The following is a 24,167-nucleotide window of genomic DNA, read 5'->3' as shown; positions in this document are numbered from 1 at the left end:
ATAACTGACATCCCAGCCAGTCAACAATAGCTGTTCCCTGGAATCCTTACCTTCTGAGTCTCCTGGAAATGTTAGCTGGCAGGCAGGGTTTCAGTAGCGTGTATGCTTTCTGTATATCTTTCACATTAAATGAGAAAGCATTTAAGAACGCATCTCGGGTCCTTAAACAAACAACTTTATTGCTACTGGTAATATAGAGCCATTATAAAAGGTTATGTATCAACAGCTTTGTTATAGCTACTATTTCTCTCAAGTAGGCTTTTTTTCTAAAAGTGAAAAATAAACTACTAGGAAGAAAATGTTTAGACAAGACTAGTAAGAAAAGACTTTAACAGTCTTCCTTATGTGCGTCTTTGCTTTGCCTTTAAGCGGCTGGTTCTACTTTTGCTCGCGAGAATTTACAATAGGTGAATGTTTCCCCTTCTGTCATCAAATATTCATTTTAAAATAACAGACTTTGAACTAAAAGCAACGATGCAAACAGCGTAAAGGTTAACCACAGCCTAGCACCAGTTAATTCGAAATGCCTCCCACTTCCAACCCCAAGACTGACAGCTTCGAGCAGAAACAGCAGCCTTTTCTTTTTTAAAGGTGGATCTCCTGGCTGATTCTTAAGGAGGCTGTTTCAGGGCAGTGTCGTTCTTTTGATTTAATTCAAATTTATTTTTCGTAACCGTTTACGAAGAACGCATATTTATCTTATATTTAAATATGTTTTAAAGCTGTCACTCCAGTCACCCGCCTCGCCTCCTTAACCATTTCTATTGAAACTTCTGAAAATTGTTAACAACAAAAAGAAAAGAAAAAAAGACAACTACGTCTGTGCAACTTTTGAATCAACTGCAAGGGGTCTGTGTTACTGCGACGCTACATTGGTACTTACTGCGCTGGCTTTAAAAATGACAATATACGATCATGGATTTGCGTTTGATTCTGCAACACCGCTACTTTTTTACGGGACTGCCAGTTTGCATATTTAAAAAATAAAATCACCACGGTTTTTTTTCCCCCCCAAAACTACAGAACTGGGCTAAGATACTTCTTGAGCGTTCTTAAACGGGACGTGCACGGGGGCTGCCCCATTTGAGTTGCCTGTGTGGAAATGCAACAATTCATATATTCACGGGACGCTGTGTGCTTGTGTGCTCACAGTCCATTGTGCGATTTTACGGGCCGCTGAATGCTTGGGTTAATAGAGTAAAAGAAGTAGATTGGAAAGACTGGACTCGCTGTGTGTGTGTGTGTGTGTGTGTGTGTGTGTGTGTGTGTTGTTTTGTTTTTGGTTTTCTTGGTTACATTTTGGACAAGTGCTTTACTCAGCGCAATTAAACAAACAGAGCCCGACGATGTGTTTTTATCATTCTCCTTGGCGAAATCAAGTGGATTTATAAACATTACTCCATCTTCTGCAGTGATGGGCATGGACAGTTTTAACCGACAGTAGAAGGGCGTTTGGTGAATTAAAATAAAAAAAAGGTATGCTTTTCATTTTCCTACCCAAGTCGTTGTTTTTTTGTCAGACTAGTAGTGAACTAGAAGCTAGCTGGAAAAAAAAAAAAAAAAAAACAGTACTGAAAACAAGTAAGTCGTATTTACAGGAGCTAAATACGGCGTTTATTACTACCTAAAAAATATGGGATCGAGAAAAGAGAGAATCTTTATGACCGTGTAGTTTACTCTTTGAACTACGTATATTCTGCGGTGTCGTCGGTTTACAGCGGGCTTTGGTGTCAAGCAGACGGCCCTTCTGTCTGCAGTGAAAAGTTTATCTTGCACACATATAAGTACTTAACGGGGTGCTGTTTTGCTGTGCACCCTCTTCTCAAGGTTGACATGGGAGACACTGTTTACTATCTTTGATGTCAAAGTAGTTTTGCGCTCACAGCATCATTACATCAAATGCTGGAAGTCAGTTGATTATAGTTACATAATTGTATTGCGTATTGAGGGTGAAATACATTTTTAATGCGCGTCTTAGTTTCTGCTTGGTCTTTGTGCGTTATGTGAAAATGTGCACGAACAGTGGCTCGATTCATATGCGAATGTGGAAGCTCCCATCCGCATTGAGTAGCCACTTTCTATAACGATGCCCCGGGATACAGAGCACCAAGCATGGTGTTGTTTTAAATTTACTAGTGGAGAGCATAATCGTTAAACAAGGTATTTGGAATACTTATTGGCAAGCCTTTAATGGTTGTTTTGTTGAGGACGGTTTGTTTAAAGATCTATTTTGATTGATAGTATCGAGTTTGCAATTCCTAAAAAAAATAATTTTCAGCTGTAGTAAAGAACATTTATAAACCCTAATTTGAAACATTCAAAAAGTCTTTATAAAAAAACGTTCTTTAAAGCAGTCCTTTCCGTTCTGTGACTAGGGCCGGAGAACCCTTTTAGATTAGGAGTCAATTGGTACTGGTCTTTAGATTCTTAATAGATTCCCGGTTTTCAAATCTGTCCCTGCATTGCTGGAATCACAGCCCTCTGCTGCCCATTTAAATTAGCCACTTAAGCTGAAATGACATATTCTTGGAGAACTGTAAGAGGTTTCACATTTTCATGCTTCAGTGGCCATTTTTTAAATTTGATTTTATTCCTCCCATACAGTTTGTGTTGTCGTTTTCAATTCTGTTTGAAATCCTGAATTTAATAGCGTAAGGAGGTTTAACAAGCATGGAACATGGCTCCTCTCTTAAAAAACAAAAAACAAAACATAGAGCCACAGTTTGAAAAAGCAGTCGGGAGTTAATGCTCATAAGTGTGCATTCTCAGTGGGAAAAACCATTAACTTGTTACCCTTGTCACACTGTGGTGGATATGGCCAGCAGACTTTCCCTAGTGTCATATCATTTATGAGTGTAACAACTTAACCTCTGTATTGCACAACAGAACAGCAATATAGCAAGGTGAGCGTTGAGCATGTGAGCATGGTCCCAGCGCCCCTGCAGCTGTGCGGAGCTACTCCATTGAGATGGCATGAACAGACTCATGCTGGCACTACCCAGTGTGCACTGTTGTATATTGTCAGATTCATACCTTCATTTATCATAGTCATCACTGCCTTTTTTTTTTTACAGGCACTAAGAAAATCACTGTTCTTTATATAAAGCATGTTTTAGAATAGGACAAGGACAGTTTCTGAGAAAGGACCTGTGGACACTCTGGTTGTGTGCTCCAGATCAGAACTAGAAGGGGAAACTGGAAACCTGAACACACCTGCTGGCTTGGTCAGATTGCAATGTCTCTGATTCCAGTATTTTTTCCACACCTCCAGTATCTCCTTGCGTGGACTTTTCTCACAGCTTCAGAAGAAAGGGGGTCGCACTACGCTAATGAAAACAGAAATGTGTTTCGTTTTATAGCGCTGAGATAATGCATGCATGATAAGGAACTGCTCAAGCCTGGATTAGAATTCTCTCTCTCTTTTTTTTTTTTTTTTTAAATGTTCAGCTCCCAATCAAAGTAGTATTGACTTTCTCAGCAGCAAGACTCTGGAGTAAGAGTGTAGACCCCTTGTGCAGTGTCCTCCACAGCGGTCCAGCTGCCTGTCCGTCGGGATGTCCCAGGGCGAGCTGATCGAGCTGCAGGAGATGTCCCTGGAGGATAGTATAGAGCTCACCCCGCAGACCCCCCGGCTGGAGAGGGTCAACGCGCTACGGATCAGCCCGGGGAAGCTGCCCGAGCTGCTGAGTCGAGTGAGGGTCATCCGGCTGCTGGGGGAGAGCCTGGACCCTCGTCTGACTGACGAGGCCGGGGAAGGGCATGACTTCCAGCCCTGCACCCATGCCCAGCCCACCTGGTGTGACCTCTGTGGGGACTTCATCTGGGGGCTGTACAAGCAGAGCCTGCGCTGCACACGTGAGTAAAGGAAACGCAGTGACATCATTATCAGCAGTGACATCATTATCACATCAAAGCATGTGTAACAGGGGGGAGGCCTCCAAACTGCAGTAAAACTGTGCAAAGACCTTCTCCACACAAAGCAGACCGGGGAAACGGAACTGACTGAGGTTCCCCAGAATTACTGACAAGCTCTAAAGAGTACTGGGGAAGGATTAGAAATCTCAAACACAGCTCACACTGAAGCGTAGATAAGGAAACATTCTTTTTTTTTTAACATGGTTTAGTAGCACTAGTGTGTTTACATACAGTAAGGGCATTCTATAAGTGGGGCATCGTTTGCACTGAAGGGAATCCTGGGAAAGTGTCTGTCAGATCAGGCTCCTGCCGTTAACAGTGGAAGTGAGTTGTTTTAGGGCGGGTGGTGATTAGTATTCAGGTACACTTCAGTTCTGCATTTGCAGTTTTTTATTGAGGAATCAGAGAGAAATGACACAGATCAAGTAAAAATAAACACTGTGGTTGTCGGTCAGGTTTAATCAGCAGTTATTTTTATTTATTATTACTATTAGCATATTTTCCATGTTGGAAAATCTTCCTTTTGTGACTTCTTAATTCCATTTATTTTACTTGTCTTGAAAACTGAAAACATGAATATGTGTAGCTCTGGAGGAACTTTATATACCGAGATTGCACTGTACATTGTACATGATTGAGCATGTTTGGCTATTAAAACCGATATTAAAGAAAGACTACATTTCCCATCATCCTCCTGTTCCCATATGTGACTGAGATGGATTTACCAGTGAGCAGGAGGATAATGGGAAATGTAGTTCTGAGAGGTCCATGCAGGTACATGGGAATCTTGAGGCAGGGAATGCAATGTAAAAGTTTTAAAAAGTGGTTAAAATGTTAAAAAATAATAATCATAATTAAATCAATACACACACCTTACATAAACAGCTGTAGCAATACATGGGAACATGTAACACAGTACAATAAAACAGTCCTTATGTGCCCTTTAAAGATGAACCAAAATGAGCAGCTGTGCTGTTTTCTGTTTCAGTATGTCTGTTTAACCACACTGTATGTGGAACACAAGCTCAGCCTCACTGTGGGTTAAATTGCCTTACTTTTTTACATCATGAAACTGAGTTGCAGTTTTTCTTTGGTGTATTTTGAGAGAGTTCAGTGCTTCCTTTCACAAGGTTCTGCAGAATGTGTTAGGAAGGAAAAGTGAAACCATAATTTTTTTCATTCTTGACGTAAATACTAAGTTTTATAATGTGTGGCTTTTTTGCAATGCAAAGTGCATGATTACACTTTTCCAGCTTTGCACCAAGCAGTGGATGTTTTCTGGTTTAGAACCAGCTTCTCAGGGAACTCTTTAGTTAGGACCCGTTTCATGCAAGTAGAAAAACGAAATGCACTGCATTCAGATCCCAAAACAAGGGACCCAATCCTTATTGGAAAGTCTCCAGTGAGGATTTTAAGGCAGCTTTGCAAGGCAGGGGGAGATGAGGGAGCTGGGAAGGGTGTGGACAAGAAACCCAGCACCCTGGAGTGTACATCTGTGTGTGGGAGCCTGTGTTCTGATCTACAGGAAGTGGCATTGGAGTGACCCCCTCCCAGGGAAACTAGCAGTAGATAAGGGGTCAAATCTGGGAGCGTGGGTAAAAACTGAGGCAACTCAACAAACAGAGCGCTTCCTTGTTTCTGTGCGGCTATGTGATCAGTTTCATTGCGAAGGCCACTGTGAACTGATGCTGACAATGTCAGGATGGAGAGGTCATGGTAGATTTTCTGTAGTAGATCTCATTCTGTCATACTCCCCAAAGGCATTCTTCAACTAAAGGAATCTGAAGTGCAAGGTTAAAATAAAGCATAAATAAGTACTGACTGTAAAGGGTGTAGAATGGTCTGATTGTAGGTGTTGTAGTTCTTCTTATTGTAGTGTTTTCTCAGTTTCAGCAGTATGCTTTTACAACCCTTTCTCATCTCAGGGCTCCCTGCTGACGTGACCCAGGACGTAGCTCTCGCCCTGTCGATGTGGTCCTGCCTATAGAGGAACAAGGGCTGCTGTGAATTGTGTGACGGAAATTATTATTATTATTATTATTATTATTATTATTATTATTAGTATTAGCAGACGCCCTTATCCAGGACGACTTACAGTTGTTACAAAATATCACAATACAAAATATCATATTATGAAATATCACAATACAGACTATCATATTACAGATAAGAGCAGTTATAAAATGCAATAAAATCTGTAGAAAGTAAGAGCAAATTCAAGTGAGAGAATTTTAAAAATACAATAAATAATTATGTTTGAGAGTGATCTTAACTAAGAGCAGTTCAATTTACAAATATTTGGTTCTAAGAGTAAATTCCATTAAGTGGAAGTAGTAAGTATAATAAATAGATAAGAAGGAAATATTAAGAGCAGCTCCAGCCCTGCCAGACCCATTGTAAACATGAAAACCCTTAACTGACACGTTACTCTTTAATCTTACTTTGATGCTTCCATGCACAGCTGATAGACTTACTACTTTAAGAGATCTTAAAGGGTTCAAATGGACAGAGTGCTTGGCTGAATACTTAAAATGCTAAATAAGTGCTTTATCAGTGTGGTTTGGGTTGAACTGTAGCGTTTCCTACTTTGTATAGATCTGTGTCCCTGTCCTTGTTTCACACTGAGACAGTGCTCTCTCTGTCTGTGCTCAAGATGGCTTGGCTCCCTGTGTGGGTGCCCTGGTATTTCTCAGACTGGAGGAGGGGGGAGGGCTGGGGGCACAGTGAGAATGTGCCCTGATAATAACATTAGCATACATGACTTAGACATCACAGGTAGGAGGAAATGACAAACACTTGCTCTAACACAAACCTCCTTCAACCACTGTGCCACGCTGCCTCCTAGTCCTTCATCCCTAACCACTGTGCCACGCTGCCTCCTAGTCCTTCAGCTGTAACCACTGTGCCACTCTGCCTCCTAGTCCTTCATCCCTAACCATTGTACCACACTGCCTCCTAGTCCTTCATCTCTAACCACTGTGCCACGCTGCCTCCTAGTCCTTGAGCTGTAACCACTGTGCCACACTGCCTCCTAGTCCTTCATCTCTAACCACTGTGCCACGCTGCCTCCTAGTCCTTCATCCCTAACCACTGTGCCACACTGCCTCCTAGTCCTTCATCTCTAACCACTGTGCCACGCTGCCTCCTAGTCCTTGAGCTGTAACCACTGTGCCACACTGCCTCCTAGTCCTTCATCTCTAACCAGTGTGCCACGCTGCCTCCTAGTCCTTCATCCCTAACCACTGTGCCACGCTGCCTCCTAGTCCTTCAGCTGTAACCACTGTGCCACTCTGCCTCCTAGTCCTTCATCCCTAACCATTGTACCACACTGCCTCCTAGTCCTTCATCTCTAACCACTGTGCCACACTGCCTCCTAGACCTTGAGCTGTAACCACTGTGCCATTCTGCCTCCTAGTCCTTCATCTCTAACCACTGTGCCACGCTGCCTCCTAGTCCTTGAGCTGTAACCACTGTGCCACTCTGCCTCCTAATCCTTCATCTCTAACCACTGTGCCACGCTGCCTCCTAGTCCTTCAGCTGTAACCACTGTGCCACACTGCCTCCTAGTCCTTCATCTCTAACCAGTGTGCCACGCTGCCTCCTAGTCCTTCATCCCTAACCACTGTGCCACGCTGCCTCCTAGTCCTTCAGCTGTAACCACTGTGCCAAGGTGCTTCACAGCCCCTTGTCTCACACTAGTAGAAACACTGCTTCACACTACAGTCCCTTAAATCTAACCTCTGTGCCATGCTGCTACCTATTCCAAACAGCACTCGGGTCAGACTGTTACTCTTGACGCCCCTCCAGTAATGAACAGACAGGATTCCATCAGGTTTGTGTGTGTGTGTCACTGTGTGTGTCTCAGTGAGTGAGTGTCAGTGTGTGTGTCTTGGTGTGTGTGCGAGTGTGTGTAGCGTCAGTGTATCTGAGAGTGAGGGTGGATGTGGTTTTGGGCAGGGTGGGAAACATGAAGTGATGGCAGAGATCACCCAGCTCTTCTTATCTGCTACCGTTGTGTTCAACATCTTCAGCAACAATTTTCAGCTTTTTTTAGTCTGAGTTCACCTCTCACATGTAGATATATTGATCTTTTTTTTACTTTCATTTAGACACATATAAAGTAAGTGTTCACACTCCATGTTAGAGTGAAGATGTGGTGGTTGGAGTTTATATTCTGTATACTGACTGTTGTGCAAATAACTTCAAATGTTTCATAGCAGTATCTACAGTGTACATATTATGTATTTATTACATGCTAAAGTGTTTTAAATGAATCTATATGATGGCTTTAGTGTGCAAGTAGTGCTGCACATGTGGGTGTGCTGCATATTAAAAACCACAACTAGTTTGACAAACATTTTTTTCTTCTGTTACTACCTGAAGCCAGCACTAGATGGCAGTGTAGCCCTTGAGCAGTTCAAGCCACCTTTACTTACAGCACAGCTCCATTGCATGCCCTGCAAATTCATTCTCTACATGTTTGAGCTCTATCTGGAGAAACCCAAATCAAGCTGTGATCCTGTGTAACTTTCTTTAACACAAGATATCTGTTTTTTCAGAATCTATCTAATGTATAAGCTCCAGTTTGGGGTGGGGGACTGGCTGTACTGGCAGAGAAGAATGTTTAGGAGCTCTGTAGGCCACAGGGGTGCTTTAAACTTTGGGGATTGAAAAAGTCAAACAGAATATAATACAAAGAGTATCTGAACAATTAAAAGAATACATTAGCGCAGTGTAATATGTCACACAAGTGCTCCACTTCCACAATATACTTCCACTTCAATTGAAGGAAACAGGAGGCTGAGTAACAGTGAGTCAGTGTCTTCGTTAAGATTCATATCCCCTCTCCTTGACTCCTCCGATCTTACACTGTGACACATTGTATTGTGATTTTGCTCTGTGGAATCTGATAGAACAGCCTGACTCGCATCTTGTTGCAGCTGGTAAGGACTCATAGATTGCTCTAGCGCTAAATCGTTTGCAGAAATTGTTTCACAGTTCGTAGAACCAGTTCTATCACTGGACAAGAAGCCCCCCCTGGAGGCCAGGCTGTGTAGTGTTTCCAGGGCACAGCAAACTGGTTTGCCCCCCAGGCAGCTCCTTCATGCTGGACATGCTGCTGGTTCCACCCTGTCAGAGAGAGCTGAACCCCCTGTTCCCACACTCCTCACAGGCTGCCATGTGATTTGAGCTTGCCAGGGCTCTCCAGTGATGTAATGCTCCTGCAATGCCGTGCCTGTGTGTATATATAGAATTCCCTGCCCTGGCAATGGGAAGGTGGGGGAGCAGTGAATGCAGGCTCTGGCTGGGCAGGGATACTGCTTTTCCTGTATTGCAGAGCTGGATGGGGCAGCAGCTCGTCTTCACAGGGCTGATTAATGAGCTGTCTATTAAAAGCATTGCATACAGTAGGCTTCTTTATAGTGCACAATGTAGCTTCTCATCTCGCCGGTTACAGCCAGCAGTTCACAGTACAAAACTTATTTTAGTTTAGCCTTTATGTTTTCCCATAAAATTGAGATTTACATCTTGCTGTGTCAATAAAGGGCAAAGTCATACAGAAACACATCAGCATTGTCACACTGGTTACAAAAACCCCAACGTGATCAAATTCATCAAACTTCAGAATCGTTTTTTTTTTTTTGGTTTAATTACTTCTTTATCGATTCAAGAGAGCGTATAGATGAAAAGATAATAAATCTATGGCTTTCTCCTTGCCATCGCCTCCCCTTATTGCCTTGTCCACTCCTACGGTTTTGGGGAATCTCTTTGTCATTGAATAAGTGTGTTTTAATATTACTCACCCTTCTGTAGAAAGGATACCAGTGTCATTCTGCTTTTCAAACACAATGGAAAGTGTAATTGCTGTAGCTGCAGCAAGTATGGGTGACATCAAATACCATGAAGAAGAAAGACAGGTAGCTTTCTTTTCTTTTTTTTATATTTATGTATTTATTTATTTTCAGACTGCGGGTTCACGTGTCACTACAGGTGTCGGGCACTCATCCAGTTGGACTGCAGCGTTCAAAGGAACCGCTTCACCGACCAATCAGATCCTGCAGAGCACACTGTGGAGACTGACACCAATGTGGTAAGAGATGATCTTGGTTGAGCCCTCCTAACTGAATTTTTTGTGACTCCCCAAGATGATCCCTAGATTTATATATATGGATCTGAAAATAGACCAATCTTTAGTGAAATTCTGTCTCTGTTTCAATTAAAATTGCATGGGCTCATATGCTAATATACAGTATGTAAGGATATTTAAATTATTTACAGCTCCCTATTCCCCGGATCTCTGCAATACTGGTATATGAAAATGTGTTCTGAACTGATAGGTGAAATAATGAATTTGAATTTTTCACATGCAAAAGAGTTTCCGAGGAAGGAAGGGAGGCTGTTGACGCCTCCAATATCCATGGGGTGAAGGGAGAACAAGGGGATGAAAGAGGGCAGCTCTGTTTGGGATGGGGGTGGAGTTCAGTAATGGAGTTTAATACCTGGAAAGTATGTTTCTAAGTGGGAAACTGTTACCTCTTTATTTTAACAAGGAGGGAAAGAAGTTTGTAATGTATTTGTTCAGCCCAGATGTAGGAGAAATCTGAATTTAAAAGATTGAAGATATATACACATATTCATCCTCATCATCAGTATGACTGTTGCATTATGAATCAGCATAGCTGTAGATGGTTTGGAAGTGTGGTTTTCATTGCACAGTTGGCTCCAGTTTGCTTGGGATTGAGACTGGAGACAGGAGGGCGAGACCGGCTTATCCTGCAGTATATATGAAAAGTGATGGGATCTAAAGAAACATTTGCACAGTAAGTTACTGTATATCATCGGGCTGCTTTGCAGGGTGAGTTGGAAGCAGGAGGTTTGTTCATTGCTCAGGTGGTAGGTTGAGAGATGAGAGTGCCCCGGACTGGGAGATAGCTTCAAGCTTTGACCTCAAGGCAGACCCCAGGGATCTCTACCATCTGTAGAGAGCCCAGATTTTATTACCTATCTATTCATGCCATGCCAGAACCCAGCAACAATTTAAACAATTTTCCAGCAGCGAAGGTGGGGGTGGGGGGTTACCAAGCAACTGAAAATGGGCTGCTGGCCTGGTAATGGAGTTCTGTGTTACCAGGCAACCACGGTGGGCTGTCAGTCGGGCACGTGGGGGGGGGGGGGGTGAAGGTCAGAATTGTGAGCAATACTGGTTAGTCAGCACAGTATTCTTACCAAGTTGAAAGCTTCCATACCAAGTTGAAAGCTTCCATAGTGAAGAGCTGTTGTTACACACACTGTCACAGATGAGATGAGAATTGTCATCTCAGAATTCATTGGCGCTTTGCAGTACGGCTGTTGTAAAATTCACAGATATGGCGAATTAGTCCATTTCTATCATGGGTGGAGCCTAAACTTTCAAATATAGAGCACTGCTAATTGCCATCTCAGACTGCACAGACAGTGAGAAACAGTTATGAGCAGAAGAGCAGAAGTAAACACATGTGTTTGACTAGTTCTTATTCAAGAACCTGTTAGATACTACCCTGAGGCTAGGAGATAAGCCTCTTCTGTTCCTATGTGATGTACGGGGTGAACCATTCTGGGGTTACATTTTGAACATTGTGGATGCAGAGCATGCAAGCCAGTGATAGCGTTCTCTTTGATAATGCATGAGCTAACAGTACCTTAAAATGAATATTTCATAAGTTGAATTATTATGCAGACAAGCTTAGGATGTGACTTCTGAGGAAATAACTGACTAGAAATAGTCTATTTTAAGATTCAACCCTTGGAAATCAAGGATATAAAACCCCTTGAAGGTCTTATAAAACTTGCTACCAGGCCAAAGCATTTTTCATTTGTACGGTTCGCCTCTTCTGGACTTTGTCTCTGACGTGCTCACTGGTGCTATGAAACAGTGAATTGTAGGGATTTGAATCTATTCTTTTTCTGGAGGTTTTGGGGGGGGGGAGGGTACAGCACCTTCAATTCCACATCGTACTGGATCGTGTCTGTGTGTGAGCGTGCGTGTTAGTGTGTGTATGTGAGCGTGCGTGTTAGTGTGTGTATGTGTGTATGTGTGTATGTGAGCGTGCGTGCTAGTGTGGGTGTGTGTGTATGTAAGCGTGCGTGCTAGTGTGGGTGTGTGTGTATGTGAGCGTGCGTGCTAGTGTGGGTGTGTGTGTATGTGAGCGTGCGTGCTAGTGCGTGTGTGTGTGTATGTGAGCGTGCATGCTAGTGTGGGTGTATGTGAGCGTGTGTGTGTGTGTGAGCGTGTGTGTGTGTGTGTGTATGTGAGCGTGCGTGCTAGTGTGTGGTGTGTGTGTGTGTGTGTGTGTGAGCGTGCGTAGTGTGGGTGTGTGTGTATGTGAGCGTGCGTGCTAGTGTGTGTGTGTGTGTGTGAGCGTGCGTGCTAGTGTGTGTGTGTGTATGTGAGCGTGCGTGCTAGTGTGTGTATGTGTGTATGTGAGCGTGCGTGCTAGTGTGTGTATGTGTGTATGTGAGCGTGCATGCTAGTGTGGGTGTGTGTGTGTATGTGAGCGTGTGTGGGTGTGTGTGTATGTGAGCGTGCGTGCTAGTGTGTGTATGTGTGTATGTGAGCGTGCGTGCTAGTGTGGGTGTGTGTGTATGTGAGCGTGCGTGCTAGTGTGGGTGTGTGTGTATGTGTGTATGTGAGCGTGCGTGCTAGTGTGGGTGTGTGTGTTAGATTAATGATTTTTCGAGCGTTCTGTGCTCTGCTGTGATACTATTATTACAGCAGTGGACAGTTAAATGGGTACTACTCAATTCATTCTGCTGTGACTGAAGTCTGGGACATCTATTGATTGTCAGTCTGAGGTCTTAGTGTGTTTCAATACACAAGCCTATGCAGTGTGCACTGTATTAGCTACATTAATGAAGCAGTTAGGGTTAATTCTGGAGTGACATTGATTGTTTCAGATGGTCGAAGGTGTGAACAGATGCTTCTGTGGGTCCAATATACAATTCAAATGGAATGTAGAACTAGAAGGACTCTGTGCTAATGGGCTGAAGATTCCTACCTCACCACAACAGGACTTCAGAACCTATAAACACCTCTGGTCGTAACTCTGCCAATGCTTTGCCACAAGACTGCATTGTGGATCTCCTATAGCGTTTACATGTCAGAATATTACAGATAGCGAAGTCTATTAAGAAGTTAGATCTGGCTGTCAAATTAATAAAATGTGTAACACTAGCTTATAAAGGGCTCTGTCATGGTGTACCATCGGATTTTTGTTTTCCACTTTGCTACACTTTTACAGTGGAATGGCACAGTAAACTTTCATTAGAATTTTTTTTTTTTATTATTTCAGAATAAACAGCATAAGTCAGGTGTATTTCAGAGTTTAAGATTTAAAAAAAAAAAAAAAAAATGTAAGTGTTTTTTGGTACAGCCTGGCAGTGAAGGGGTTAATGGCGCTTGGCAGGAATCCCTAGGTTTTGCTTGGAACAGGAAAAGGGAGGGGAATATGAAGTCATTAGGGAGTTGGAAGTTACCTCGCTATCCAATCGAGGAGGGGTGCTGGACAGCTGTGTATTTTCCAATTCCAACGGCCGGGGGCGGGGAGGGGGGTGTTGCAGGAGGAGTTGGAGAGAAGCGAGAAGCGGAGCACAGACCGAGTCATTTTCAGAATCGACAGCGTGGGTGGAGACAAGTACTGGAAAAACTAGACGCATTTTTACAGTCAAGCACAATTAACAAGACACAAAATCAAGACATATACAAAGCATATTTATAAAGAGATCGCAGTTTATATTACATTAGGAAAAATAAAGTAAGGTAAACGTGTATGTCGAGAGCTACATTATCTAAGCAAATATATCGTATTCAAATCAAGACTCGCTGACGGCCGTTTTAACTTTGTGGTAGTTTTGTTTTTTTATTTTTTTTATTTTGAAAGGCGTTGCTGGCAGGGCTTCTTATATTAGTTATACAGCTGTATAGTTTTCTTGGGCGAGTACCGGCATGAGAGACGGTGTTGAAGTGTCGACCCCGTCCTTTGAGAAGACTTGGGGCAGCACCACAAGCAGCGGCTACTGCAGCCAGGATGACTCGGACTCGGAGTTAGAGCAGTACTTCACAGCCCGGACCTCGTTCTTCCGCAAGCCTCGCAAAGACGTCGGCAAGGTGAGATGCTGTACCCAGGATCGCCGGGATCCTGAGCTGAGATCGGCTAGGGGTAGCGTGTGTGTTTGAATGTCTCTGGGGGTTTGGGCTGTTTAGATCGGTAACTAAAGTGTAGTAACATTTTTAACCCAAATTGAGTTAGATCCGTAATAACTCCATTAATTAAGAAATGAAATAAAGCTGCTAATGGTCATATTTAAAAATAATAACGTGTATTGGTAGCAATCGAAATTATCTTTTTCTAATAATTTTTATTAAATAATACGTGTATTTAATATATATATATCTTAAGATATTAAATAATACCGGCTTATGTGGCATATAATTTATATATATATATATATATATATATATATATATATATATATATATATATATATATATATATCAACATCAGTGTGCAAACCGTTCTTTCGTTTAAATATAGTAATTCTGGTATAGCAAAAGATCTAAATGTTTTTATTATATGAAGCAGTTGTAGTATAACTGGTTAAGCCTCTTTGCCTCTTGGGGAATAATGTGACGGGGTGGGGGTGGGGGGTTACAATGTACTGTCACAAGAGAGATCAAATCACCACACTGAGGGGCATACATAATTGGTGTCTGAACCCTGAATTTAATCTCCCCACCCCCATTGTTATATGAGTCAGCAGGAAGAATCTCCCAGTAATGCCCCACAATGGCCTGGCATTGGTCTGGGGAATTACTTTGGGTGTGAAAACGTATTATTTAAATTACTTTATAAACATAACTGTAACCCGCTCTTCTATTCTTTTTTTTCAAAGCATTGTTCTTGGAACACGATTGTGTCGCTGCTGGTGTAGCTCAATCACATTTGTAGCTGTAACTGAACAAGACTTCCATTCCCTTATGGTCTGATTCAGGCAATGAATCACACAGTCTGCCACCTTCTCATCCTTATGGATTGAGGAAGGTTTTGGTCAGCCTTTGATCCGATTGGCTAAAGACCAGGTCTTTCCTCGTCTCTTCACAATGTGTCCAGGTCTGTCCAGCTTCCACCTGCATCTGAACTGAGGTGCACACTAGGCATGTGTTTTGCGTAACGTTCATATCGTGGATCTGTATTCATTTCATTTGAATATATGGAAATATTATACTTGCATAGTAAAAACACTTCTGCGTGTCTCATGCATGACGGTGCGCAGTGCATTGTCGTTACAAGCAGTCTAGACTGCACATCAGAAATGGGTTTTTAATGCAGAGGTTTCATTTGTTTGTTGGAAGGTGGTGGTGGGGAGGGGTGTGTTTAATCTGTTAGACTGGTAAACAAGGCGCTGGCGGGCCGTGTGTTTGAGCTTGTCTTCCAGCCCTCTGCATGACAAACAATCCTGGTGACCGCTCTGGCGTCTCCAGGGAAATGCCTTGATGGACTGGGAGGTGCCCAGCTTTGGGCAAAGTCTCAAACCCAGTGCAATCCCTGTCAGTGCAGCTTCTGCCCCATCTGCACCCTGAGCTGCCATGCCCATGTGCTCGTAGACATGGAGAAAGTGAAGACAGGCTGTTTGGTATTAGTCATCCCAAGTGTGACAGCTTGGACTATATGCTAGGACAAACTAAACCCAGAGAATGATACGGGAATGTGATCAGGAAGATTCCAATCTAGCGTTCCATCACCATCTCAGTTATACCATGCAAAGTCATATTTTATAGTTCCTTTCATCCAGAATTGTGATCTGCAAAGGTTTTTCTGAAGCAAGCTCAAAGAAACAGTACGATTCCTATCCCAATGATCGACAGTAGTAGATCCAGCACCTTGCAGGTTTCCTTGCTTGCATCCGATAAGGAGGAGCTGAAGCACTTCAACCTGCTGACACCAAGATAAGCTTAGTGGAGAACACCAATCGTAAAGCAATAAAAACAAAAGGCTTAAAAGAACATTAGATGTGTGTAGTTTGAACAGAAATGGTGACGTTTCAACATTGGAGTCTGGCTCCACTGCTTGTCTTTTTGTTTTGTTACCAGAAGATTGAAATGGTTGTGGAGTTAGTGCTGTAAATATACATAGCAGGACTGTTTAGAGCTGCAGTCCTGCCTGAGAGCTGTAACGCTGGATCGCACAACACACTGGAATGGTAGATGTTAATGACAGAAGAAAATATGTGATTAGTGGACAAGAAATTGTTCTTACGTTCACCCAGCATAGCCTGGCAGGTGCAGCTGAAAGGTCCCAGCACTGTGACATGCTTTGGATCTGGCTGCTATAGACTGAGTTCTGGTGGTTGCTGTCTGTTTTAAGAGGAAATTGATCCACTATCTGGAACTGAAATGCTTGAAAACTACCTATCTGTTCCCGTTATCTGTATGGATGCTGCTGAGAACACATCAGTAATGGCTCATAGTGTTTGCTGAGAGTGCTGTGTTTGGCTTGTTTGCACACACCACACTGCCATTAACCGAGAAACGTTGGCAGCCTGCTGGATGTCATTGTCCTGCAGCGGGCTGCTGCTGTTTTCTGGGTCAGTGTGTTTCCTGCAGCCTCTTTCCTTAGGAAGCTGGGCAGGCTGGCTTTGCTGGACAGACTGCCTCTGAGGTCGTGTCCCGGATTCACTCAGGAGATGCTGGCTCTGCTGCCAGCTCACTCTCGCCTGCTTTATACCTGCCTGGTTTGCTTTTGTCCCACATGCAGGCGAGTGCACGGGTGATGCTATCCTGCTGCCTAGACTCGACTTTAAAACAGGTTTTCTATATACTGTCCTTCTCTGGGATTTTGACACGCAGTCTTTGTTTTAGACTGCAAAGGCTAAAGTTGACTTACCGTTTGGTCTAGACAGGAGCTGAATGGCTAGAATCAACACCCACAACATTTTCCCAGTTTAGCTTATTTCTGCAGGGAGTGGATTTTCTCTTTGATCAGTCTGAGATGCAAAACGAGTGCCTCCATTGAGCAGATGTTAATTTTGTCTGCTCTTTTTTTTCTCAGTAGTTATTTATTTAAAATGGTGTTGCCTGTTGGCATTTTTGATATGACAGACTGGTATTTAGTCTTCTGAAATAACCAGAGCTCAGACATTTGGGGCCTCCCTGACCAGGGATGGAAACTCCCATTGCATAGCAGTCTGATCCATTCCTGGTTTTATTAGGGGCTTAATAAGACAAATCCTGGGCTTGTTACCTATACATTGTGGCTAATCAAGTTCATAGGAAAACCTGGAATGGCTGAAACTGTTTTTCAACATGAGTCTTATTTCCATCCCTGCTGACTGACCTGTTCATTTTTGGCCACATCATTTTCAACTTATAACACATCATTTTCAGCTTATAAAAGCAACGATGCCCTTTGCAGCAAGCATGACCTGGAGTGGTACAAGAGAGAGGTGAGAGAGCTATTCTGAGGATGTTCTGCTCGGGAGGCTGATTTGTATCAAAACAAAACCTTTGCTCCACACATCTCCTCCTGGTGTTTCCTCAGGAAAGCTCCATTTCCTCAAGTCCAGGCTGGGCTTCAGCAGAGAGGAAAGGGAAAGGGAAAGGGGCTGAGCCGCCACTCCCAGAACAGTGAGAACTGCAGGTAGCTCCCTGGACAGGGTCAGGCTTGGGAAAGGGGCTTCATAGCAGGGCCTGGGAAGGGTCAATATGCAATCTCAAACTGAGACCCCAACCCTGCTGGAGTACGAGGAACTTTCACACACCCTTCCACACTAGTGCAGCATGATCTGCAGTACAGTACTGTACCTGGAGTGAGATTCAGAAAGCATTCATACATCAGTTCTGAATTGGGAGTAAATGCTGTCTCTTGTTAGCCAAGATGTAGGGCTGTAATGATACGCTAATGTCACAATAGGATATGTATCGCGATACACAGGTCGCAGTACCTGTACTTATATCACGCATAATCAGATCAAATGATCGACTATTTTGTTTAGACAAAAAATGAAATGAGACAGACAGTATATTTATACCAACTATGAAATGCACTTATTGGTCATTCAAGACCTGTCTGGTGAACTATGAGCTGTGCTGAGTCTTACTTGAAATCCTGGTGACTGTCCAATAGATCAGCCTTTTGCATGTATGAGTTATGAATAGCCACCTACTGTACCTCACCAGTTCATCCCACCAGGGACAAACATGCTTAAAGAATTTAAGCATTGTAAGTGTATTTTTAACCATTCTTTCCAGTATAGCGAGTGCTGCCATTGAGATGGTTAGTGCTGGTGTCAGCTGTGATTCTTGCAAAAGAAACTGTTGTAAAACAAGCCTTTCGTTGTGGGCCGTTCCTTTTGAACAAAGGAAGAATGTAATTATTTTTGTATGAATACAGTGCTTTGGAATGCAGACTAGGAAACCACAGGCTTGGCAGTGTCGGTATTGCATTGCCACATATATGGAGATAGGAGGGGCAGCAAAGTGTTCCCCGCCCCCACACACATGCACGCAGGCACACACACCCAGAGGAGGGATCCAATTGGTTAACGGTGATGTCATGGGTTGAGGATGAGAACAGGAAGTAAGTCTGATGCAACAAGTGAGCAAGAACATTGTGGGTAAGTAATGCGAGAGAGAGGGAGTGGAACTCAGTGCTTGCTAACGTCACTTTCATTTGTCATATTGAGATCAGGAAAGAAAAGAGCAAGCACAAAGAAAAAGATAGAGCAGCAAATGGATTGCTGAGTTGTTGAGGGACAGGGCCAGAGGGGCAGGAGCTTGGCGTTTCCTTCTCCAGTTGCTCTTCCAGCTGCTCTAGGAAAGATTCCCGTAACATTTCCCGCTGTGTTCCCATCCCCGGGTCTGTTAACAGTTGACAGAGTCAGACCCTCCCCTGGCTTCCACAGGTGCCTCATCCCAAAGTATTCGTCCATTGAGAAAAATTTAAACTAAAAGCTAGGAACTAAAGACTCAAAGAGCGTTGTTTCAGTGCCATACCTTTCTCCGGCAACATAGATCATTTAGGTACCGTTTTTACTTAGCCTTAAAGACTGGTAAAAGAGAAACGTCTAGCATCCATCCCTGCTGTCGATACACAAGCAGGCTAACGCATCCTTGCTGTAACTCTCAGCCACAGGGGAGAGAGCGATTGGGATTGAATGAGGGCAGCAGCTGCAGAAGGGAGTCCCGTCCTGGGGCTGGTTGGTTGATGTCGTGGTTGCACTCGGGGCTCTGCCGTGTTCACAGCACCGCCTGGTTTACAGCACTCTGGCTCTCTCAGTGCTGCCTTCAGCTCATCTACTGCAGGCTCTGTATCAGGGAAGCAGTCTCCACACCTGCTCTTAACAGCAATGCAGTTATTGTGTAGCGGCCTAGCGGGTAGTGTTGCGTGGTGCCCTGCCGTTATGGATTCTGCCCTGTCTCCTGTCCGTGAGATTGGATAGTGAAAAACTTGAAAACCACGAATGCAATTAAAAACATCATTATTTTGAAAGAACTGCACAGAACATTTGTCAGTGGAGGGGGCAGGGGGTATTTGATTTGCAGCATGAAATAGTCCTGCCAGCTTGCTTGATTGATTTAGCAGTAAATGAGGTAATCAGTCACGTTTTACACTCAATTGTGGGTTTCGTGACGGCTGTAATTATCTGTATTGGCTGGGGAAACAGTCCAATACAAAATGTAATGCAAACTGAAATTAAAAAAAAGAGATTACACATTTTATAAAATTGGAATTAAAAAACAAACAAAAATAAAACCCCTGTATATTCAGACCCAATTCTGTGCCTGCCGCCTCATCTTCTGTGTACCCGCTGCAGTCCCTGTGTGACTCATGACTGGGTGCAAAGCATGCAGTAACATTCTGAAGGGAATGGAAGCCTAATGCTTCTACAAATAGGAACATGACAGTTGCAGGTTAAAGGCAATTCAAATGTTGTTTCTTACTAGTTTTAATTAACTGGTTGTGTTGCTTTTATATAAAACTGGAGCTTCAGTTCTGCATGTATTTCACTTTGTTTTGCATTAACTTGAATCTTTTTAAATATATACATGTAGCACAGTGTTACTCTGAAGACAGTGGCTGTGCTCTACACAGAGCGTGCTGATTTACACAAGCCTCGTCTGCTAGGCTGTGGGCTCAGCCCCAGGGGAGGCGAGGCTGTCCTTCTCTGGGAAGGAAGCTGCTCTGTTGGTGTACAAACCCCTTGCATGTGTTCAGCTAAATATAGCCAGAGCCGTGACCGTGTTCAGAGAGCGCTGGCCTTGGGAGCAGTATGTAAACTTTCACATCCACTTCCAACTTTTAAAGAAGTGATTTCATGTTGTGGGCGTTTTCCTTTTTCTTTCTACAAAGCTTTAAAAACAAATAGTAGGCTTGTACAATTGGTCTTCTCTCAAAAGCATGCATTTATCTTAATAAATAATACTTAATAAAAAATAAAAAAGCATGCTGTTTATTTGTTATACTGTGTCATCAAAGTTAATGCTACCTTTCATGGTAAAGCACTACTGAGCTATCAGAAACTGCAATGGAAAGGCGGCCACAGTAGAAATGGGAGGCTGTGCTTAATAAATCAAAAACCTTCCCAGAGATGCAGTGGCAGAGGAGGGAGCAGCTCTTTGGGGAGATGCCTTGTACAAGATTTATGGGAGGAATATTAACATTGCTGCTGGGCCACTGTTGCGCTTCCCCTTTCCTGGGCATCTCTTGTTTTTAGGTCGTTGTTTTGTTCCTGTTCGGTTTAAATTCTGCCCTCTGAAGCTCGGCAGCAGACATGTAACGGTTTGCAGGCTGTTACTATTAAGGGCCCTATGGCTCAAGAGTGCCCCACCTTGTGGTAAATCATCAGAAAGCTCTATTAAAGTAACTGAGCAGTACTCTGCTGTCCCCTTGTGGAATACCAGAAAACACTGGGGAATCAGGCATTTCCTACAGCATGTGTATACATGCGGCGCTAAGATGAGGCACCAGGACTGAAAGGGATAAGTGGGCAAACCTTGTTTCAGCCAACGATGTGCTTGAAGGTTGAATTGTCTCTCTTTCAGGACGAGCAAAAGGACCGGGAGAAGCAGGAGCTGTCTCCGAGCGAGATTGAGCAGAAAGTGAGGGAGTACAATGCACAGATCAACAGCAACCTCTTCATGACCATGGTGAGCACACAGAAAGGAACCTGCTTTGATCAAACCATTGCTTCTACAGCACGACGGAAGATCCCTTGCTTGCCTTGGTGTCTCAATGCCGTGTGTCTGTTGTTTTGTCCCCAGAACAAGGACGGTTCCTACACAGGGTTTATCAAGGTGCAGCTGAAGCTGGTGCGCCCGGTCTCCGTGCCTCCCCCGCCCCGCAAGGCGTCCTCTGCCCTGGAGGTGCGGAAAGGCACGGCTGTGAAGCGGCGCACCTCCTTCTACCTGCCCAAGGACACGGCCAAGCACCTGCACATCAGCTCCAAGACGAAGGCACACGAGGTCATCGAGGCGCTGCTCAACAAGTTCACCGTGGTGGACAACCCCCGCAAGTTCGCCCTGTTTGAGCGCAGCGAGCGCGAAGGCCAAGGTGAGCCGCTGTGTGGGATCCCATCATTTCCAGTGTGATGGATCTGCGCATGCAGTTCTTCCAGCGTCTTTCAACTCGGATAAACAAACTCAAAGCTGAGAAAAAGGAAAGAAAATACAAATGAGTCAAATACACCCATCGCATGTTAATCCATATTCAATTTCATTATTGATAATGTGTTCAAAATTGAAATACACAAAAAAAAGCTTAGTTGCAGTTACACACAATGAAACTGTCATTGAATTGATTATGTTTCTTTTAGTATTTGTAAAGGTGAATTGGTCAGGTGTTAGTTCATGTTCTAAGGATGTGATGTTGTGACACAGCTGTGCTGCACACTGGGTCTGACCTAGCGGTCCGTCTTGTTTGTGTGTTTGCAGTGTACCTGAGGAAGCTGCCTGATGAGGAGCGGCCCCTCCACCTGCGTCTGTGTGCTGGCCCCAGCGAGAAGGTGCTCAGCCTGGTGCTCAAGGAGAACGAGACTGGAGACGTGAATGTGAGTGAGGACGGGAGCAAAGAGGATCTTAATCCACGCAGCATTCAAGAGACAGGATGTGTAGAGAATCTTTCTGAGCAATGTTAGGCATCAGAAAAAAGGGGTCTTGCTACTTCTATGCCATTTATAGAAGAGCAGTAGAAAAGAGTGCTCTCTGACTTATAAATAATGTTCTGTCATCACCCAGCCAATATATAAAATCTAATTAAACGTACCTAAAGAAATGCAAGGTCGAACACAGCAGCTGACTGTTGCATTGTTACAAAGAGTCCACCAGGGGGCTCTGTTTCCTTAACCCTGTGTTTGTATCTCTGCAGTGGGATGCCTTCAGTATGCCGGAGCTGCACAACTTCCTGCGCATTTTGAAGCGCGAGGAGGAGGAGCACGTGAAACAGCTGGTGGAGCGCTACACCCGCACACGCAAGAAGATGCAGGAGGCCCTGACTACCCACACCCCCGGCTGAGATGCGACGCGCTGCAGTGCTGCCAAGAGGCCACCAGGGGGCCTCAGTTGCCTTTTCTCCAAAGATCACAGCTGACCGAGAGAGCGGATGGACACTGCCTGAGTGTGGGTGGTGAAGAGAGCGAATGGAACGAACCGTGATGTGCCTTCGACCCGGAATGAGAGAGAGAATGAGTTGCGCTTGTGAAAGAGAGAGATTGTGAGAGACTGGCTGTGTCCAGCAATGATTGATTGCCTTAATAGACTGTTGTATGATTCCAGTGTATTCTGAAATAATGTGCGGGGGACATGGAAATGGAGTACTCCTTTAATTTCTTTGAGGGTCACTCCACCCCATCACCACCATCAGCACTGTGGAACCTTGTTGAAGTGTAAGAGACTGCCAAACTAGCCACCCGGGTATCAAAGCCCACAGTGTTTATATTGAATGGCTGGACTGTCTGTACAGTACACAGTGTAGGTCACAAGGCTTCTGTGTTGAGAAGCACTTTGACTGAATCTTGTGCTCTGCCCACTTTCGCTTTGCTTTTTATTGGAGTAGTAATTCTCAAGTCTTGGTGGGTGGGATGGGAGATTTTACATTATTTACGTTTTTTTTAAACCCTTTTATATTGTAGGCTTTTATATATAAAACGTGAAATTTCATATTTGTAATGTGTGTGCGTTTTTTTTTTTTAAACAGTCCCAAATAACACATGTCACATTTCTTCAGTCCAGTACTTTTTGGATGTGTATTTGTTTAATGCCTTTGCGTTACATTTTCTAATTGTAATTTGATACCAATTGAAGAGTTTAGGGCAGTGTACTGGTAACACATGTTTTGCAGCATGCTATATCCCACACAGCAACGACCGCCCTGTATTCTGTTTTAACGAGCCTGAGTGGCTCAGTTTTTTTTTCTGTTTTGTTCTTTTGAGGATAAGTTCAGGTAGAATCCAATGTGAACCCTCTGTAATCTGAGGTTCAGTTCAAAACATGGATGTGAAGTTCACTGATGACTTTCCTGCTTTTTGAGTTTCAAGTTTGATTTTTCTCATCCCCTTCGATTTAAAAAAAAAAAAAAAAAAAAAAAAACCCTTTGGTTCTTTTTCATATTCAAGCCTGTGACTGTAAGTCATGAGACAACTTTGTGCCTGAAAAGAGAAATAAAAACTGAAGAGAAAGGCTGGCTGCAATGAACTGTGTTGATGTTGCATGCATCTCTGTGCTGGTTTGAAATGTAAAGCTCCCTATACATTTCTACCCTTCAAAGTGTTATCGGTATAATCCCAAGCCCCTTCACCACACACTCACTGTGGCTGGGAGCCAGTGCGTACCAGTTTGACTTGCAGAGGGACGAAGCTGCATGCTGGTTTGGAGAGGGTGGGGATCGTGTTCCTGTGCTGCTGAATCCTTTGGAGAATGTAAAAAAGCTGGGCTGTCAAAAAAGTTTGCAAAATTCTCACCATGTGTTGGAAACCAACTGTCTATAGTGCCCACTCTGCTGTATCCCTGTGACAATGTCACAGGGTAGGGACCACACGCTTCACTGTGAAATAGAACAGGACTGTATTGGAAACTTCATTCTTTTTAAACTGCAAAAGCATACAAGGGGTCCTCATTATTTTGCACTACCTTCATCTCTCGAATATGGATTTGTGAATCAGTTATCAAATTACACCCAAATGCAGTAATCTACAGGATGACAAGAGGCCGTGGTTAAGAGAAG

General features: G+C 43.6%; 1 protein-coding gene across 2 annotated transcripts; it reads left to right on the top strand.

Moving 5' to 3' along the window:
* The first annotated feature begins 607 nt into the window (after positions 1-607).
* On the top strand, positions 608-23,634 carry LOC121328363 (ras association domain-containing protein 1-like). 2 transcript variants are annotated; one of them, XM_041272988.1, is made up of 7 exons: positions 608-1,476; positions 3,075-3,855; positions 9,882-10,006; positions 20,993-21,097; positions 21,212-21,500; positions 21,881-21,996; positions 22,314-23,634. In XM_041272988.1, exons 2-7 carry the CDS (start codon positions 3,555-3,557, stop codon positions 22,458-22,460), a joined length of 1,083 nt encoding a protein of 360 aa, XP_041128922.1. In that variant the 5' UTR covers positions 608-1,476; positions 3,075-3,554; the 3' UTR covers positions 22,461-23,634. The 2 variants fall into 2 exon arrangements, with proteins under 2 accessions (XP_041128922.1, XP_041128923.1); XM_041272989.1 differs by lacking the exons at positions 608-1,476; positions 3,075-3,855; positions 9,882-10,006 and adding an exon at positions 13,538-14,059 and having other exon boundaries at positions 22,314-23,113.
* The last annotated feature ends 533 nt before the right edge of the window (positions 23,635-24,167 follow it).

This window comes from Polyodon spathula, chromosome 16 (genome assembly GCF_017654505.1).
Source record: "Polyodon spathula isolate WHYD16114869_AA chromosome 16, ASM1765450v1, whole genome shotgun sequence".
Lineage (NCBI taxonomy): Eukaryota > Metazoa > Chordata > Actinopteri > Acipenseriformes > Polyodontidae > Polyodon > Polyodon spathula.
This window is presented reverse-complemented; position numbering and strand designations above follow the sequence as displayed.